The following is a 12,479-nucleotide window of genomic DNA, read 5'->3' as shown; positions in this document are numbered from 1 at the left end:
AAAATGTTCTGTAATGGCTTTTAGTCAAACACAATAAGTGATTGATTGATTGATTGATTGAATGAATGAATAAAGAATATATTGGGCTTGGATTTGTAGCTTGGGATTGCTTCATGTTATGCATTGAAGAAAGGCCCTCCCTTTCTCAGGCACCTAACTTTACAGTCCCAAGTCATCTTGAAAACCAGTAATGCTACTGTTGTCAGTTATGGATTCGTGGGCAAGGTATTCTGGGAGAATTTCTGGTTTGTTTGTGCCAATTGAAATCATAAGATTTTGCTTTGGTCACTTCTTTTTCCTCCTCTCTCTTTACTTGCTCTCCTGTCATCATTGTTCTGGTGCTTTTCTTTGGCCTAAGCCTTGGGCTCCTTCTGTCTTGAATCTCCATCCGTTCTGTTTGGATGCTCAATTTATCCGAAACTCTTCCCCTTCCTGCTTCCAACACTTACACCCCTCTCTCCTCCTTCCAAGTATTTAAACCCCATCTGAAAAAGCTTATCTTTTCTCCTGGACCTTACTTAACTCTGTTTCCAATCTCTTGTTCCTCAAGAGTGGCTGGGGGAACCCGGCCAGATGGGCGGGGTATAAATAATAAATTATTATTATTATTAAGATAGATGTTTGTTAAGCCTGTGAGTAGAGTTTGTTCCCTTAATAACCACGCAGGATCTTGAGGATGATCCAGAAGCTTATTCCGTTCAAGCTGTGCCCCAGAACAAGCTGCTGGGATTGTATTACACTTGAGTTCCCAGGGCTTAACAGTTCCCAGTTGAAGTTGTGTCTTTGGCCTTCAGAGTCCTTGGCTGTTTGAGTCCTCCATATGATAGAGCAATGAGCATGCATGTGTGGGCTCAGTCTTGTGTGGTCTTGATTTTTATTATTATTCATTTTTTCATCATCTTTTTATTTGATTTTCAAAAAAGAGGAGGGGGAGAATAAACATACTGTACTTTTCCATGTATAAGATGCCCCATATTTTTGGTGACTCAAATTTGCCACAGCATCAGCCAGTCAACACCACCCATTGACGCAGCAATCAATAATACGCACAATAGCCGCTACCAGCTGCAGCAGCAACCAATCAAATGCCCACCCTATGCACTACCCATGTATAAGACAACCCCCATTTTTAGCATGATTTTAAAAGAAAAAACCCTAGTCTTATACACGGAAAAGTACGGTACATAAAAAAAGAGTACAAAATCTAAATATTGAGATTACTCTGAATCTCCTGACTTCCCCCCATCCCTTCCATGGGTCCTTTTGATTCTGTTTTCAACTGCATATCAATACTTATCCAATTTTTCATCTTCCTAAATTATCTATACATTCTGTTACATTACAAGTGTATTTAAAATCCTGCTAATTTTTTTACCTGTTTACAGTGATTTTGTATATAAATTATAAACATTTCCCATTCTTTTTTAAATTTCTTGTCTTCTTGATTCCTGAGCTTCCCAGTTAAATTTGCCATTTTGGATAGTCCATCCACTTGGTTTGCCATTCTTCTCTGGTCGGGGCTGTCTCTTCCTTCCATCTCTGGGCTAGTAACATCCTGGTCGGGTTTTTTTTAATATATAAATAGCATCCCTCTGTCCTTAAATCCATAAAACAAGATTGCATACTCGGGATCTCTTAGCAGACTGTATAATTAATCTGCAGTAAGTAATCTTGTGTGAAATCTTTCTGAGGCCAGATTTGTGGGCGGTGGTGGTGCTAGCCTGATGGAATTCCTTCTCCAGACTTTTAGAAACCTCAGCTAGGCTTCTTGTCTTTAGGTCTTTAAAATACCTCTCCCTCAAAACTTTTGGATTATGCTGAGGGAGCCCTCCTCCCTCTCCATTTCATGATAGTGATCAATGGTGATTTTCATTTTTTTATTTTTTGCTTATTTCACTGATTAGCAGTGCCTTTTTGCAGTGACTTTATCACCCTAGATCTTTGATGGTGTTTTTAAATTGCTCACAACTGCCTTGGATGCAAGCTACATTTTTAATAGATGTTTCCAAACTGTATTTTGGAAGAGTATTGGTAACCACGAGAAAAACCCAAGGTTTGGTTTTGCCTTAATCTCTCTCTCTCAAACCTACCCAAGTGATGCAGACACAAAACCCCACACATACACTAAATAAAAGAATGTAAGACAAGGCACGTACTTTTGTAAACCAAGAAAACCTTGATTTTTTTAAACCTTGATTCCCCCCCCCTCTCTGTTTTTAACTACAGGCCTCAACAATGTTAAGAGCGTCATTAGTTCCCGTGTAAGTAATTTTCTTTTAAATTTGTTGTTCCTTTTAAAAAAGCATAATTTGGGCAGTGACCTGAAATGCACTGAGAAGTCAAAGCTGAAATGAAGACTCCTTTAATTCATCTGATCCTCTTGGAAGTGAGCAGGGCTGTCTTAAGCATATGCGGTGCCGGGGTGCAAATATCCGCCCAGTGCCTTTCCCCCCAGGTTGCCCAGTCCCAGGCACGCAGGAGCTGGCTCGATCGTCCCCAAACTCGTGCAGAGCCGCCTGCAGCAGAAGAGCTTGTCGCAGCGCTCTGACCGACGGACGGGCTCTTCCCTGGACTCAATTTTTGGGCCCCAGACTCTCGGCCTGGCACTGCTGAGAGCCCGGCGCCTGGGTTCCCTGCACCCCTAGCGCCTATGGGTAAGACAGCCCTGGAAGTGAGTGTACTCCACAACTGCCTGCCCTTCTAATCCCACTTGAGTGGAAACCAGTTTGGGGTAACCTGAAAAACTAATTGCAAACTAGTGTCAGTGGTGGTCATAGGGGATATGACCACACTGCCTTGCAGCATTATTGTCAAGGTGCTGGAAACAATCAGAACCTTTCAAACACAGTGGGTCGCAGGGCAGAGGATCACGGGACTGTGCTTAGCTGTAAAGGAGCAGAGCCTGCATCTTGGGATGGAGCTAACCCTAATGAAAAGATAGGTCTGGGGACATACTGTGCACTAATTCAGACAAAAGTGGTAAGCCTCTGTGGACTGTACCACTTCAAATGGCAGGTGGGCATTCACATGATGGAATGTTCCTCCTTGAAAAAAATTAAATCCCTGCACACGGAAAGCTAGCAGGTCATGGAGATGGCTTTTTAGCCCTGCCTTACCTTTCCCCTTACTTTTTTTATGTGCAAGAATTTATTTTTTAATATGGAGGTATATTCAGTCACATGAGCCCCCATCTTCGGTCTGAAGTGGTAAAGTGGTACATTCTTTCCACAGGTTTTCCATCTCCAAATGTCTCACTTGGCTGGGATCAACTTGCACCTTTGAAAGGAGTCACTGTGTTTTTCATGAGTGCCTCTTTTCTCATTTTGCCGTGCAGGAAAATGCAGGAGGTGCCGCTCTTGCCATCTTTGGATTACGAGAAGCTAAAGAAAGACCTGGTTGAAGGGAGTGACCGCTTGAAAACCTTCTTGCTGCAGGCATTGCGCTGGGTGGGTGAGCTAGACAACAGAGAGGTGCATCTCTTGCAAGGAATATGACGTCACCCCATGCTCACCAAAGGATGCTGCAGCGTTCCAAGTCCTGGATATGAATTGGTCTCTCTTGCCAAATTTGACTGTCCCAAATTCTGCTTGCTGTTGTCTTTGCCCTCTCTGGGCTGCACTGCCTCACCCTGTTTGACTTTCAGGGCTGAGAATTCACTCTGGCCCCTTTCCAGTCTTTGAACATGCAGAGGGGAAATTTGAATTCCACGTCACAGAAAACCATTTGAGGAGCTGAAAAGGGAGGTTGGTTAAGGGGGGAAACGGAGAGGCTTCAAGTGACGTAGCACCCACTGAAATTAAGTCTGAGCAGCAGAGAGTGCTGGCTGGTACAGTGGAAGTGGGAGGGCAGAAGGCGGAGAGACCAGGAGGAGGTGGAGCCAGAGACACGGACAGGCAGAGCCAACTAGTTCGAATTTTGCCCCATCCTGCTCCCTGCTCAGTTTCACAAGGGCAACACTGCGACTAAAGAAGGGGACGGGGAGGAAGCTGATAGGCAGGGCCACCCCCTGAACTGGTTACAAATAAGAAGGCAGGCAGGTGTGAACAGGGGCGGAGAAGGGGTGTGTGGTTGGTGCTGGCCGACCCGGGTATCACCACTGAGGGGGGGCAACAAAATGCTGGGCGGCACTCACCATGGGACCTTCAGCATGCCTGAGCCACACGTCTCTCCTGGGAGAGTGTGCAGGCTCTGCACTGCCCAAACGGTGTTCCCGCTGCCTCCCACCCCAGCTGTAGGGCAGCTGAGTGCGAAGAGGAAGGCAGACTCTGTAGGCCCCACGGTGCACCCCACCCCGCCCCAGGTGCCCGAGCAGCTTCCTCCACCGCTGGGTGTGAACTGAGTAAGGGCAGACTGACATCAGTGGGGCAGTGAACCCTAATGAACCAGCAGGGCTGGTGCTGCTTCCTAGAGCATCCATCCTTCCCTTGTGGTTGTTCGACCCAATTGGGAAGGAACAGAGCAATCAAGTTGATGACCTTGTAGGGAAGGCGGACCTTCTCTCAAAGTGTTCCTATGTTGTTGCTGCCTAGACCCTCTCACAAGTCTGTCATTTTAGTGTAATTCTGAGTGAGGAGGGCTTGATTTTTTTTCAACCCAAAAGAAGAAAAATCAGAGTTTCTCTGGATGCTGAATTCTCAGCCCAGCACCAGTTTATGTATTTTTGGTATAAATGCAGAAGGTACATACCTTTGGCAAGCTGCATAACTCCTCCTGTTCAGAAGAGTAGGGCAGCTGCCTCAGGCGGCAGTAGTTGTGGGTAGGGGCCAAGAGTGGTGGTGAGATGTTGGAGGATAGAGCTGTACGTACCATGCATGGCCTGGCCTGCAACCCACAAGCTAGCCTTCTTCCATAAGATGCAGGGAATGAGAATGCTGCCCTGTTGCCAGCATCAATGTAGGATTGAACTGCAAGCCTGGTTGGCTTCTGTAGGAATTGGGAGTGGGTGCCATCTTGACTTCAGCCTGGAGGATGATTGTTTATCAGAGAAAGATGATGAGGAAGTGCTGCCTTCTTGTGCCTAACTATAGATGATCTAGAAGTCAGCTGTGCGCTTGATGCTTGTTCCTCTGTGCTTCTTTTATAGCGCCTGACAACATCCCATCCCGGTGAGCAGAGAGACACCGTTCTCCAGGCTTATATCAACAACGACCTTCTGGACTGCTACAGCAATGTCCAGGTGAGCAGTGGCGAATCTTAACCGAGATCAGTGGGAGAGCCCACAGCTAGCTTTCTGGGAATGCCAGTGTCAGAAGGTGCTGGCACAGGAAGCCACCCATTGAAGGCACAAGGCCCATAAGAACCGGCTTTCTTGGGAAGAAGAGGGTCTGCTTAGAAGCAGAGAAACTTGGTGGCTGGGCTAAATGATGTTACTCTGGAAGATCAGGCTACACAAGTTCCCACTTGAAGACTGCTTGTTGTTGGAATAACAGCACAGGCCTTAGCTCAGCCCAGTTTCTTGTTCCTGCTTCCTGCCGTTTCCTACTGCTCACACCCTGCCCTTGGAAAACCCTACACAACTTTGGATTGTGTCCTTGGATTTGCCTCACAGCTACTGGAAGCACCCACTTTTAGACTGTGTCACTGGCCCTAACCCCAGTTTCTTCATTTCTGGGGTGCCCTGATATCTGACTGCTACCTTAATCCTCCTGAGTTTAGTCAGCCCCCTGTCCTAGGAATCTAGCTTCCTGCAAGCCAGTATCAGACGAGGGCATGGCACCCATTTGCCTAATAATAAACAGAGATGCCTCTCTTTGTATATTGTACAACTCGGCTACTTGCCACATAGTCTTTGCCGAGATATATATATCATTGAGATATATATAGATGTAATTTCAAGACTCAAGCACTGAATTGTATTTTTGTTTGTTCTCTGCAGAGAAGTGTGTTAATGCTGATACAATCAAAGAGCGAGGTTGTCCGTCAATATACAGCCAGGCTTATCAATGCATTTGCTTCACTGGCTGAAGGTAAGAAGAGAACGGCTTCCAAGGTAGCAGCTTTTCAACTCTGTTGGCTCATAGTATTTATATGTAAGCGTCCTAATGGGTCATGTCAGTGCTTAAGGTAAAGTAAATGACCCCCCGGACGGTTATGTCCAGTCAAAGGCGACTATGGGGCACGGCACACATTTCGCTTCAGGCTGAGGGACCCAGTGCTTAAGACCCAGTGCTGGCAAGGAAGTGGAACACACCAGTCAGCCTGAAGCTATCATAGAAACCCACCATATATTGAATCAGAACATCAGCCCACCAAGCTCAGTATTGTCTACACCAGAGGTGGCTATCCTGCAGGCCTCTAGCTGTTGCTTGACTCTTACCCCAGCCAGCCAATAGGCAATGGGAGTTGTAGTCCATCAACATATGGAGGGGGCACAGGTTAGCCATCCCTGTCAGCAGTGCTCCAGGATCAAAGACAAGGACTTTCACAGACCTGGCATGGCATAGCACCCTCTGCATGCAGAGGTGGTCCCTGTTGGTGATTAATTGCCCAGATAGCAGGTCTTGGGAGCTAAACAGCAGGCAGGGAAGGGGATTGGCTTTCTTAAGCTCACGTGGTTTCCAGCCAAGGAGGAGACTTGGCTATAATGCAGGCTCTCTCCTCCAATAAGTACCTTACTTGCAGGCCTTTTGGATGAGGCCTTTTATTACGTGGCAAACTTAGAGCGATTTTAGTATCGGCAGAATTGTCACATTGGCAATTATTTTCAGCATCCCTAAATTAAAACTACTGCTACTACTAATAATAATAATAGGTGGCTTCCAGCACATATAAAAACGTAATCAAACGCCAGACATTAAGAACTTCCTGATACAGGGTTGCCTTTAGATGTCTTCTAAAAGTTGTGTAGTTCTTTATCTCCTTGACATCTGATGGCTTCACTTTGTGCCCTCTATGCCTGCTTGTGGGAAACTGGCATAAAGCAGCGAAGGCACTCTGAGATGGCAGGACGTAAGGACATGATGGGCAGCCTGGTGTGGCGCGGTGTAATGCAGAGATATGTGGCATCAAGGTCTGTGGCTGGACTGCGCTGTAGATCCTGCAGTTTGACTGAACGCCATTGCACGTGGCATCTGTCAGCCAGCATCTTGGATGAAACTCTATACAGTGGTACCTCATGTTACGTACCGTCCCCCTTACAAATGCTTCAGGTTAGGTACTCCGCTAACCTGGAAGTAGATGCCCCTTGTTGCAAACTCTGCCCCAGGATGCGAGCGGAAGTCACGCTCCAGCGGCATGGCAGCAGTGGGAGGTGCCATTAGCGAAAGCGTGCCTCATGTTATGAGCGGTTTCTGGTTACGAACGGACCTCCGGAACTGATTAAGTATGTAACACATGTATGTGCAGCATGGCTACTCTGCCTGCACAGGCACGCTGTCTCGATGGCACTGCCGAGAGCAATCCAGGATTTTGTGGTGCGTGTGCACACACGCATACAGATCTTGGCATGAGATCGGAAGAGAAGCTTAAGATTATGGGGCAGGGTGCTTGTGGGGAAAGAGTCAAAACAATGTTCATTGTTCTTGTGCATGGAAGTTCATTGTGTGGAAGTTCATCGTCTTGTGTCCCTATTGAGGGCTTGTTTAAAGTCCAGCTCCTTGGTGGGTACCCTAGAGGTGTATTGGCTGCAGAAGAACTGCAAAGCACGTGAGGCAATACTTTTATTTGGTCAAATGGCATCCAGAAGTGCCAGAAGCAGGAGGGTTCCCCGTAAAAGAAAAGGCAGGGAGGTGATGTTGGATGTTGAGGCGGCTGTAAGGCCAATAGAAAGAGAATACATGTTTAAAGACAGACTCTATGTTTGCCCAAGTACAGCTGATTTTTTTTACTGCATTTATATATGGTCTTTCTGTCAATTCAGCCAAGGTGGCTCACAGTTTTAAAATGATGGTTTACCATTTAATATAGATCTTACGAAAGGGAAAGGGGGCAGTGAGGTTAGAGGAAAGTAATTAAATCTAAGCTCTGTGACCAACGAATGAAGCAGTCTTGGGAGGGAAGGATCACATGGCAGCTGGCCTAGCCAGGTGGATGAAGTGGGGGCTCACTCTCCCAGCTCTCCCTCTGATGCCACCTGGTGGGAATGGCTACTATTGGGGATGATTATTAGACAGAAGGAGATGGAAACCACGGTTCTAGCCAAGCCCGTGGAAGAGGCCTTGTAGCCTCACCTCTCCAGTGCAACCAAGTGGAATGGCCAAATGGAGGTGGGGGCAGTTCGTGTAGAAGACTTGGTCCTAGCCAGGCTGATTGCTGTTCCACTTTTCCCTCTGATGCAGCCAAGGTTCTGGTTGTAGAAATGGTTCCCCCCCCCCAGCAATGCACAAGAAAGAGAAACAAGATATAAGGGGGGGGGGACCCAGCAAGGGTAATATAAACAATATGGGATGAATCTTGCAAGAATCGTTTATAAACTGTATCTTAGGGGCCTGTTCCTTCCCCGAGATGCTCTCCTCTGTCTCATTCTTCGCCCTGTTTTATCCAGGCCGAATCTACCTTTCTCAGAATCCCCGGTTGCTCCGAATGCTGGAAGAAAGGTTGAAAGCCGAAGACAAGTATTCCCTTACCCGAGAGAACGTCCTGGGGGCTTTGCAGAAACTCAGCCTCAGGTGATGAAAGCAGTGGGGCCCTGCTGGCGGCAGGAAAGGAAATGCAGGCTTGTTAGGTTGCATTCAGGGACGAAAGAAGGCCTGATTTTCATATAACTGTCATCAGAGCACTCCAGAGTTGATGACAGGAGCATCGCTTAGACCTGGAGGAGGAAGAGAGCAAAGGGATTTGCCTTTCCCCCCATAATCATACTCAACTTACACATCCCTTTACCTCATTTGAGTGATCATTGAGCATACTTTTTGATATTTATACAGACAGAACATTAAAACAAACCATCTGATATCAAAACAGTCCAGAGTTCATATTGGGGAGAAATACATAAGTAAGCCATGCATCCTTATTACACACTTTGGGAAAAATATATCTATAGATTCCAAACAATAGAGGATTGATTAAAACAGTAGACTTGTGAAGTTAAATTTTTTTTAAGCCTTAGCGCAGGCTTCCTCAAACTTGTCCCTCCAGATGTTTTTGGCCTACAGCTCCCATGATCCCTAGCTAGCAGGACCAGTGGTCAGGGATGATGGGAATTGTAGTCTCAAAACATCTGAAGGGCCGAGTTTGAGGAAGCCTGCCTAAGAGAGAATCAGTGACATGATATCTAACAAAGAAATGAGCATACTTGACTGAACTATTATCTGTTATTCTTCAATATAAAGTGATTATATGATGCAATTCTTATAATCCAGGGAGGGGCTGAATTTGTTGTCATTTGCACTGAAATGTAGTCCGTTCCACTGTTGAACTTCTGTTATTGTCAGAAAGTTCTTTCTGATGTTTAGTCGGAATCTCTTTTCTTGTAACTTGAGTCAAACAGTTTGGGTCCCAGCCTCTGGAGGGGCAGAAAACAAGCTTGCTCCATCTTCCACGTGACAGCCCTTTAGATCAGTTCCTCCTTGTTGGTGAGGCCCAGGTCCAAGATAGAGGGTCCCCTTGTTACTCTGGGAAATGAGCTAGACATGCAGGCCTTTTTGCAAAGGGCCTTCCGCAGCAGAGGAGTGGCTACTGAGAAGGCCCTGCTGTGTGTAGTTGAGATGGGGGGGGGAGGGAGAGAAGAACCAACAGGGCCTTCATTCATTTATTGAGTACAAGAGCGGCTTCATATGGAAAGAGGGGGTCCTTAAGGTATCTTGGCAGTAGCAGAAGAAGGGGATGGCGGAAGGGGCGGGGCACACTTGGGGGCGGCACGCCGGAAGCACAGGCACAGCGCCCTCCAGCCCCATGCCTGCTGCTTCTTCCTCAGCCATCCTGAAAAAGGCAGCGAGGGGCTGGCATCCACCGGCTGCTTCCCCCTCAGCCACCCTCCAGTTGGAGGGTACCAGGGAGGGATTCAGATTTGGTGGCACGGCACGCCCCTAGGATGCCCCACCCCCAGAATGCCCCACCCTATGGAGCAGCGCTGGCAGGCGCCCGCCCCGAGTGCCACCAGGGCTCCCTGTGCCACTGTATCCTGGTCCCGGACTGTTTGGGGCACTGTGAATTGGATTTGAAAGCCAATTCAGAGCCAGCGTAGCTGAAACAGCACTAGGGTGACAATTGTCAAGGAGGGGTCCGCTTTCCCGAGTCCTCCCTCCAAGCTACTAATCAATCACACGCAGGCACCAAACGGGTTACCAGGCTTTATTGGCTTCTTCTCTGGCGCCAGCTACAGAACATCAAACAGCAAGTCTAAAACACGGTGTTTTCTCTCCCTTCTCCGGCAGGTTAACTCAAAGATTTATAGGGGCTGGGGAATGCTGGCAACCAGCCAGCCCCATCGCATGTTCCTATTTTGGGGACAACAGTGGTACCTCTACTTACAAATTTAATGCGTTCCGAATGCACATTTGTAAGTCGAAAAAATTTGTAAGTCGAATATCATAGGAATGCATTGGGAGAAAAAATTCGTAAGTAGAAGCAACCCAATCTAAAAATTCGTAAGTAGAAAAAATCCTATCTAAACTGCATCCAGGATGGCAGACGGAGCTCCATTCGTAAGTAGAAACATTCGTAAGTAGAGTTATTCGTAAGTAGAGGTAGCACTGTAATTGTTACCACCAGCCTGAGCCCCCCCCCAAGCGATACTTGCTCACAGGATCACTACTTCATGACAATAACTATCCGACTGCCTTCCTCCTTGGCTGCTACGTCTGTGGCAGCTGAAGCTTCCAATCTTTTTGAGAAGCAGCCAGGGCATAAATGTTTGTATCCAGCTTTGGAATCGTCGTGTTTGAATGTTTCTCAGCTGCCTCCATTTGTTGGGGGGAATATGTTAGGTCACGTGCGTTCAGATTACATTGAGGTTTGAGTAATTGGCAAGAGTGTCAGCTGGTGGCACCTTATGCCAAGCAGAGTAAGTTGGGTGAGGAAAGAGTTAAATCAGCCAAGGGCCTGTCTGGAGAAAGGAGAACATAGGCAGTATCAGCTGCTGCAATAACCGTAAATACATCCCTTCATTAGCTCTTTTTATGGGTCACAGTTTATTTTAGCATTTGAAGAAAGGGGTGAGAGCGATAGAGGCATAAAGAAGGGAGTAAAACATTAATTGCATTGCTATCAGGACTATTTATGGCTTCGCAGCTTAAAAACAGGAGAAAAAAAACTCCCCATCTTTCCTTCTGGGTTCTGGGTTCCTTCTTCTCACCCTGATAACTGATTTAGGGCTATTTCGTGGGACCACATTGTACACAGTTTAAGACATCATGAGCTGGCTTTTCCTGCAATTAGCATGCTGAGCAGTCTTGTGAAATGCTTCACTGTGTGATGGGATCACAATGTACCACAAATTAGTTATTCCAGGAGATTGTATCTTGCAAGTTTTCTCATTTGGAGGCAAGCTAAGTGGAGGTCATGGATTTTAAGTGGCAGATGTTTGAATATTAAGAGGAGCCCCGCAGGATTGGGGCAAAGGCCTATCTACCACAGCACCCTGTTCTCACAGAGATTATTAATTGATTAATAATAATAATAATAATAATAATAATAAATCAAACATTTGTTGCTGTCTTTGAATTCCCAGGCGGGCTCTGCAGTCGACTATGATCAAAGATGGGCTTATCCTGTGGTTGGTGGATGCACTAAAAGATACAGACAGCATGTCAGATTATACTTTGGCCTACTCCGTCGCCTTGCTCATGAACCTCTGCCTTCGGAGCTCAGGTATCTTTCAGTTCGTGTTGTTGTTGTTGTTGTTGTTTAGTCGTTTAGTCGTGTCCGACTCTTCGTGACCCAATGGACCATAGCATGCCAGGCACTCCTGTCTTTCACTGCCTCCCACAGTTTGGTCAAACTCTTGATCCAGCAAGCTCTTCCTGCTCTAAATCTCAAAAATCCCAAAGGCTGTGCCGTTAATTCTTATTCTTATTCTCCTTCTCCTCCTCCTCCTCCTTCTTCCTCTTCTTTTTCTTCTTCTTCCATATTTATTTATACCTCCCATTTTTCCCTGACAGGGACTCAAGGCAGTTAAGATCTAGAAGGGTACCCCAGGTCATATTAATGGGTCTGGATAAAATCAAAATGCCATCTTCTCCTTCTAAGGAAAGCATTTGACTCGATGGAATTTTGTCTCTGTGTTTTGAACCTCCACAGGGAAGAAAATGTGTGTGAACATTGCAAACGAGGTACTCAAAGTTCTCTCAGATCTCCTTGGCCACGAGAATCACGAGGTACTTTTATAGCTAATACTTGCAGGTATAAAGAAGGAAGGAGGGAAAGATAGAACACTTTTAGAAATCAAAACAGAACATCTATTTATTGCAAATAAAAGCCTGGGTGTGTGACTGTTTCTGAAAATACCTTGGTGGCATATTGAAGTTCTTCATCTTGGGAAATTATCTGGACTCCGCAGAGTCAGTCTTCTTCCCTCCACCCTCTTTTTAGAATTCTCAAAG

At 46.4% G+C, this 12,479-nt stretch overlaps 1 protein-coding gene across 4 annotated transcripts in view; it reads left to right on the top strand.

Annotated features, from left to right (window-relative positions):
* Positions 1-12,479, top strand: part of ARMC9 (armadillo repeat containing 9) — a 90,722-nt gene that overhangs the window by 40,807 nt on the left and 37,436 nt on the right. For all 4 annotated transcript variants that reach the window (XM_035133035.3, XM_060274281.2, XM_060274282.2 and 1 more), the window contains 7 exons: positions 2,227-2,261; positions 3,335-3,446; positions 5,084-5,176; positions 5,876-5,966; positions 8,483-8,606; positions 11,609-11,748; positions 12,178-12,254. In XM_035133035.3, the coding sequence (XP_034988926.1) occupies positions 2,227-2,261; positions 3,335-3,446; positions 5,084-5,176; positions 5,876-5,966; positions 8,483-8,606; positions 11,609-11,748; positions 12,178-12,254 (672 nt within the window). The remainder of the gene's footprint in view (positions 1-2,226; positions 2,262-3,334; positions 3,447-5,083; positions 5,177-5,875; positions 5,967-8,482; positions 8,607-11,608; positions 11,749-12,177; positions 12,255-12,479) is intronic.

Source organism: Zootoca vivipara, chromosome 5 (assembly GCF_965207765.1).
Source record: "Zootoca vivipara chromosome 5, rZooViv2.hap1.1, whole genome shotgun sequence".
Classification (NCBI taxonomy): Eukaryota; Metazoa; Chordata; class Lepidosauria; order Squamata; family Lacertidae; genus Zootoca; species Zootoca vivipara.
Note: the sequence above shows the minus strand (reverse complement) of the source record. Positions and strands in the feature narration are given on the sequence as shown.